Raw genomic sequence first — 7620 nt, forward strand, 5'->3', positions numbered from 1 at the left:
CTTAGGGTGGGAGAGAGGCAGCCTAGGGAAGATAGTAAGCCAGAAACTAAGGTGACAGGGACTTGTTTTGATTTTGTCTAAGGACCTGGTGATGTCACTGTACCCTGGGGGAACCACCAAGAGAAAAGAAGAACACTCGTCTGTCCCCCCAAACCCAGAGTGAGCAGGAACAGGAAAGGTAATTTTGTGGTTCCCAGGAGAAGGATAAGCAGCAGGTCACCCTGTGGCCCTTACTCCTGGGGGGAGGATGGGTTAGTAGGGATGCTTGCTGATTTGCAGAACTTGCTATTCTTCTGCCACTCGGCCCTCATATCTTCTTTCTTCCTCCAAGCTTCCCTTTCCCACCCTCCAGATTACCTGTTGTTGGTAGAAGTTATTGGCATTTTGTTCAAACCGTTCATCTTTGGTTTCCACAGTTTTCCCCAACTTCTGCAGTACCTGGGGATATAAATCAGAGAGGTCCACACTGTTAGCGTGAAGTCTCTCTTAACTGTTGGCCTCATTTGACCCTGGCTTCTCTCAGAGTCTCAGATGCAACTTAAGGGATGCACTCATATCAGTCCAACAGAATTAGAAATATAGCATGTTGCTGAAAAATCAATCATGTTTTATGGTTGTTCTCAAATTGGGGTACTCCTGGGGATATGCAGCAGTGCCCTAGGGGGTACATATAAAGACCAGAATAAATAAGGTATATGTTCCTGGAATGAAATTGTTATTTACAGTGGTTTTCGGCGTGGGGGAGAGTATTATATTAAAACAAGAATTAATTAGAGGAATGTAAAATGTGCATGGCTTTTGAAGATAAAACATGAGCCTCGAAGATATTTTTTTACTTGAGAGACCCTCTTCCAGCCATAGCAGCAGATTCCTTTAGATAGATGAGGTCAGAGAGGCGAGCAGGAGACTCTCATCTTCTGAAGGCCCTTGTGGAAAACTTTGAGAAGCCCTGATATAATGCATTTGAAACTCAGCTAGAAGTGAGTGCTCCTTATTGATCTCCTCTCCCCGGTGACAGGGAGAGCCAACCATCATACTGATCTGAGTGCTGATGCAAAGGACATGGAAATGAGAAAGGCACTGCTCCTATTCTCATAGGGGACACTCACTCATAACAAGTAAGAAAACCCTGACTCGGGCTTCCCCGGTGGCGCAGTGGTTGAGAATCCGCCTGCCAATGCAGGGGACACGGGTTCGAGCCCTGGTCCGGGAAGATCCCACATGCCGCGGAGCAACTAAGCTGTGTGCCACAACTACTGAGCCTGTGCTCTAGAGCCCGTGAGCCACAACTACTGAGCCCGCGTGCCGCAACTACTGAAGCCCGTGCGCCTAGAGCCCATGCTCCACAATGAGAGAAGCCACTGCAATGAGAAAGCCCGCGCACCGCAACAAAGAGTAGCCCCTGCTCGCCGCAACTAGAGAAAGCCCGCGTGCAGCAACAAAGACCAAACACAGCCAAAAATAAATAAATAAATAAAATAAATTAAAAAAAAAAAAAGAAAACCCTGACTCTTCTATCTGTAACCCCATTTTGGAATGAGGCACCACCATCCCCCAGGCCCAAGTCAGAATCAGGAGTTGCCCTCAACTACTTCTCTCACTTCCTTCATGGAATCCCTCACCATCTGGAAACCATCCCATGATTTCCAGTCTCAGTGTCATAGCTTTAGTCCAGGCCTTCATTGTTTTCCACCTGGCCTGGTCTATCATGCTGTAAAACCTTCTGATGATTCTCCACTCATCTGCTCAACAGATTTTTATTAAATGCCCAATATGGGACTTCCCTGGTGGCGCAGTGGTTAAGAATCCGCCTGCCAATGCAGGGGACACGGATTTGATCCCTGGCCCGGGAAGATCCCACATGTCGCAGAGCAACTAAAGCCCGCGCGCCCTAGAGCCCATGCTCCGCAACAAGAAAAGCCACTGCAATGAGAATCCTGCGCACTGCGATGAAGAGTAGCCCCTGCTCGCCGCAACTAGGGAAAGCCCATGTGCAGCAACGAAGACTCAACGCAGCCAAAAAAAAAAAAAAAAAGTATCTACAAGTTATAGTTCTAACTCTAGCATACATATGGGTCTCAATGATCTGATCCCCACTGAGCCTCAGCTCTCAGTATTCCTTCTTCCTACCGGTCTCTGTCTCTCACACTTATTTAGTTTTCTAATAAGCCATACTGTTGCTTGTTGTAGATGCTGTTCCCTCCTTCCAGAATGCTCTTCCTCACCTTATCATCAGCCAACTATCTAAAAAGACCTAATTTATACTCTGTATCCTTTGTGACACTTAATCACATCTACCTCATCCCATTAATCAAGCTAAATTGCTCCCTCCTAAGCAGTTACAACTTCTGTACCTGTATACACTTTTATTAGTGATTTTGGTTTTTGTTTTTTTGTTTCTTTTGGCCATGCTGCGCTGCTTGCGGAGTATCTTAGTTCCCCAACCAGGGACTGAACTCGGGCCCCAGCAGTGAAAGTGCTGAGTCCTAACCACTGGACCACCAGAGAATTCCCCTATTACTATTTTATTATTTGCATTTATCTATGTCTCCTTCTAAACTGTGAGCTCCTTGAGGATTGGGCACTTGCCTTATCTGTATTTCTCAGTATCCAGCAAATAGATACTTAATACTTACAACAGGAAGGAGAGTGAGACTGATACAGGAGGGAACCAATGGACTGGGCCTTGAATTAAGATTTTGCTAGGGACTTCCCCGGTGGTGCAGTGGATAAGACTCCGTGCTCCCAATGCAGGGGGCCAGGGTTCGATCCCTGGTCAGGGAACTAGATCCCACATGCATGCCGCAGCTAAGAGTTTGCATGCCACAACTAAGGAGGCTGTGTGCCGCAACTAAGGAGCCTGCCTGCTGCAACTAAGGAGACCACGTGCCGCAACTAAGGAGCAGGCAAGCCGCAACTAAGGATGCCATCTGCTGCAACTAAGAGCCGGTGCGACCAAATAAATAAATAAATATTAAAAAAAAAAAGATTTTGCTAGACTGAAATAAAGTAAAAAGGGTGAGGATAGAAAGAGGATTTCAGGCAAAGGCAACATCAGCAAAGTCACAGGAGTATGCAAATTCATGGCAGTTTCATGAGATGGTGCAGCACGACTGGTTTAGGGTGTGTTATGGGGAGTGATGGGTCAGGAAACTAGAAAGGGAGATTGGAGTCTCATTGCGAAGGACTCTGAATCTTATGAAAGAGTGCCCAGGTCTTGGGCGTGAGACCGGCTCTACGTAGACTCTGACTAAGGTGTCTCCATTCTTAATCCTGGGGCTAACATCTCTCACTTCCGGAGCTCTCTCTATGGTGGTTAAGCTCAAGGTCGCTGGAGTGAGACAGATATATGCCCCTATCTTGGCTTTTCCACTTACTGGCTATAAGCCTTTGGGCAAATCACTTCAACTCTAGAGCCTCAGTTTACAGAACTCCCTTTCCCCCACTAAGATAATAATATCTCCTGGAGTTGTTGGGAGAATTAAATGATATTATACACATAAATTGCTTTCACAGTGCTGCCCTATGGTGAGTACTTAATACAAATACTATCATTGTGTCCAGCTCCACTCCCTTCCCTATAAATACCTGTCTTTATTTCCTTTTCAGTTTAGCCATACGTGTCTGTCTGTGTCTCTCTACTCCACCTCACTTGACAGCCAGCCCTGGGTGTGCAGAGTCACTCACTCATCTTCCTAGGCTCCACCCTCTCCCCCCAACCAAACACTGTTCTCTACCAGAAAGTTGCAACACCACCTTGTTTAGTGGTAATGGCAGCTCTCACTTCCTTCCTGCCACCCTTCCCTTCCTTTGCCTGGGGCTTGGTTCTTCTGCTGGTGGGGGGGGGGCGGGGGGGAGGTTGTGTAGGTTGGGGTGGAAGTATAAAGCTTAAAAAAAAAAAAATCACTGCAGACATGTTTTATATTTTAGTTAATTCTGTCAATTGGAGTAATATGAAGAGGGGTTGGATATTAGACATTATGGAATTTTGTTAGAAAATTTTTTCTTAGATGTGATAATACTGTAGTTATGTAAAAAATCCTTATTTTCAAGATATATTCTGAAGTAGGCTCTCCTTAATATGGTCCTAATATATTTTCCAGCCTTTTCTCCCACCACTCCCTGAGCTCCAGCTCAGTTGCATTTCTCCCTATTCTGCCTAAAAGGATTTCCAGATTCCATGCCTTGCTCATGCTGGCATTCCTCAGCTGGACTGCTCTCTCACCACTTGCCTGAGGAACTACTAATCAGCCATAATTCCTATCTCAAATTCAGCCTTCACTACAAAACCTCCCTCTATTCTCCTCAATTCTTCTGTCCTCTGAATTCCCACGGACAAGCAGATCTCTCAGGTCACTTATTTTACTTTAAACAAACAAAAAACAACTAGACTGTAAGCTTCTAGCAGGCAAGAACGCCTCTTGCTCATCTCTAAATTCCCTCCTGGGTCCAGCCCAGTATCTCGCACAAAGGAGTTTTTCTGTAAATATTGCCAATTGAACTCTCTGGGATACAAGTTGAGTAAAAGTCAGCAGAGGAAAAGACCAACAAAGGAGTGGTAAACAATGAATGCCCTTTCTTGGGGGAGATCTGAAAGTCTGCCACAGAGAAATCACAAACAGATGGTGAAAGTATTAGTTTGAAATATGAAGATGTATCATACTGTAAAAACACAATAAAGCCAGATTCCTGTTGAGTCTGAGTAGGAACTGGAAAATAAAACAAGAATGCTTCATCTCCACTGTGTTTAACAGTCACCAGACCTTCACTCCTAGGTTTGCTCCTTCGAGAAGATCAGCAGGAAGTGGGCAGGCACAGCAGGAAGTGGGGAGACACAGATGTTAGAGTGGTTTTTCAGGAAACTTGTAAAGAGAGCAGCCTGCGATTGGGATCCTAAGGCAGGACACCTGAGTTTCAGTGATAATTCTGCCACTTGCCAATCTCTTTTGAGACTTATTTCCTCTTTTCTAAAGTTGGGATACTAATAGCATACTTAAAGAGTTGAAAAGATGAAGTGAGATCATATCACAAGAATGTGGGCTCCATAAAGGGAGATATCATGTCCTTCTTATAATCCTGTGCTTTGTCCATAGCAGGCACTTGATATTTGACACATTAGTTGTTACATATTACTCAGATGATTACAGTCAACTGCTTATAGTAAAATTGCGGTGTCCCAGTGAGTCCTTTCTTTTGACTATAACATTCTCCCTCTTTATCTTGCCTTGAATAACTTCCCAAGACTCAAAAACTCTGGCAGGCTGAGCTGAGCTCTTTCTCCCAAACCTAGGCCATTCCCATTCTATCCAGGCAACATCCACTACCTCTAGAGGGGCCAGCGGTACAGCTCGAAGTTCAATGTCTGCCTGCCTTTGTGTCTAAGTCTGGGTTCCGAGTATCTCCTTGTTTTCTGCAACAACCTGGGAGTTCCTCAGTGCAGATTTGAGTTTGCTCCTCTCTCTGCTTTCTCAGGGTTCAGACTAGGAAAATAGAACAGGGTGTACCTGGGCAGCTGGTTCTCTTTTTGGGAAATACTTGACTCTGAGGTTTGAGGAGCCCTCTCCCCTTCTCACTTTGGTGTCCTCACCAAATTGAGTTTCCAAATCACTGAACATCAATTCTCCTTTTACAGATGCAGAATCTGAAGCTCAGAGCAGGGATGTTATTTACCTGAGGCTTCGGAGCCCATGCTTAAAAAAGGAGAGAAATCCTAAAGCAAGGGCATAGTGCTGATAGGCTAGATGAGGACAGAAGGTGAAAGAGTGAGGTAAAATCAATTGCTGTGTCTTTTAAACATAACTATTACCCACGAGTGTTTGGTCTTTGGCGATTTCTTTTTGTTTTTCCAACCCATAGAGTAGCTGGCCTTCTCTTCTCTAGTACCTCCTTTTCCTCCACAAACCACTTCTAACTAGACCTTCCCATAGGCTCTGATCACTATCAGATTTGTAACTAGACAGCCTTTGGAGAGACTGAAACCATGATCAAGGTGAAGTTAGGGTAAAGTAACAAAGTCTAGCCACACAAAAATCTTTTCCTTTTCCTCTGCTCTTTCACATGACCCCAGCTTCCTCAAAGACCGGGGAAAAAACACACACATTCCCCCTACCCTTCCACTGTGAGCCTCTTAAACATAGGGACTACATCTATATTCCATCAATTCTCTGTTGATAATCCCACTTGGGAGAGCTGGTTGCCTTTAATCCTTCCCAGCACTCAAGCTAGTGCTCGCTTTTAGAAGATGATACAAATATTTAAATTCTTAAGCATATGGTGTTCATTCAAATGCTTCTAAGACCATGAAGTCTTAGAAAACCAAAATTCTCTCCCAGGTCCTTATCTCTCTCTCCCTCCGGTTTTTCTTCTAGCCTATTCATTTACCCATACCACCTCACCTACCAGAGTGTTGGTGGGTGGAGAGCAGGGGTTCAGGTTAGAAGCAAAGAAAATACTCTGAACGGGTAGAAACACTAATGCCACTGAAATGTGTGGAGCACGGTCCACACCATCTCCGTAGGCGGGCAAGTTATAGACAGACGTACAGACAGCCTACCTAGATGGAGCAGGGCCACCCACAGCTCACCGAGGATACAAGGCAAAAAGAAGTGCTCCTTCCCCACCCTGAACAGGAAGCAGATACGGGCTTCTGCTTACATCAGCTTCAGCAACACCCCGCGGCCAGGCCGGGTCAGGTGCAGAGGGAATTGGGCACAATTCCTCTAGTTCTCCTGGACTCCCGGTCCCAGCTAACGGGTAATGCTCGCTGGCAGGCCAGTTGGTCAGTACTGTCTTATGACTCTGGGAAATGACCCTCTTTGAACCTTCAGTGTCATCATCTGTAAAACATACCACCCTCGCTGGGTTGCGAGGCCAAAATCTGCTACACAGCAGTCACCAACGTTAGTTCCTTTCTTTCCCCTTTTCTGGGTCAGCTTGGGCGTTGTTTAAGGTTCCTGCGAAAGGCCGCGGGAACCGTCTCCCAGCTTCCCCCATCCCTGCCCAAGACCAGGCAAGGCTCTGCCTTCTCTCAAGTCTGCCTGTTTCAATGGAAACCCAGTCCCCGCTCGCGTTTCCCGAGGTCAGCCGGATACCCCTGTGGGCGGCCCAGCCTCCCGGCCCCGAGCACCCCGCACGCCCTCGTCGCCCCGTTGGGCCTCGGCCTCGGCTCCCGGCTGCCTACCTTCTCCTGGGCCCTGCTGAACTTCTTCTGCACCTGCTTGGCGAAGAGGCCGGCGGCGCCGCTCGCCCTGCCCTCAGCCATCCTGCCGGCTCCCCAGGGGCAGCAGGCCCTGGCCCGGAGCCCTGTGGTTTTCTCGGGGCCCCTGAGGAGGAAGCGCGGTTCCCGGCATGCCTCGCATCCGGTCGGGCAGGCGGGCCTCGCGACGCACACCCCGCCCCGCCGCCGCCTCGGACTCACCCTGGGCTGCCCGAGGCTGCCTGAGGCCCAGGGCGCCCGGCCCTCACGGAGACCCTTGCGAGGCCCACTCGAGGCCCAGCCGGTGGCGCCCCTGGGCCCTCCCCGAGGCCCATCGCCGTCCGGCTCCCGGGTGCGGCCCGGGGAGGGGCCAATGGGGCACCTGTGGGGCTCAGGCTGGGGCTGGGCCTGTCCCCAGGAGGCGG

The 7620-nt window shown here is 48.0% G+C and overlaps 2 protein-coding genes across 4 annotated transcripts in view; both read right to left on the reverse strand.

The window, feature by feature from the left end:
* Positions 1–7307, reverse strand: part of BIN2 (bridging integrator 2) — a 32696-nt gene extending 25389 nt beyond the window's left edge. For all 3 annotated transcript variants that reach the window (XM_082352460.1, XM_082352459.1, XM_082352461.1), the window contains exons 1-2: positions 7181–7307; positions 358–438 (exon numbers count right to left, since the gene is read on the reverse strand). In XM_082352460.1, coding sequence (XP_082208586.1) covers positions 358–438; positions 7181–7261 — 162 coding nt within the window. In that variant the 5' untranslated portion in view covers positions 7262–7307. The remainder of the gene's footprint in view (positions 1–357; positions 439–7180) is intronic.
* LOC309610094 (THO complex subunit 7 homolog) overlaps positions 1–7620 on the reverse strand; it is a gene marked incomplete at its 5' end in the record, with an annotated part of 113715 nt that overhangs the window by 5120 nt on the left and 100975 nt on the right. The window lies entirely within an intron of this gene.

Source organism: Balaenoptera borealis (genome assembly GCF_965194805.1).
Source record: "Balaenoptera borealis genome assembly, chromosome: 13".
Classification (NCBI taxonomy): Eukaryota; Metazoa; Chordata; class Mammalia; order Artiodactyla; family Balaenopteridae; genus Balaenoptera; species Balaenoptera borealis.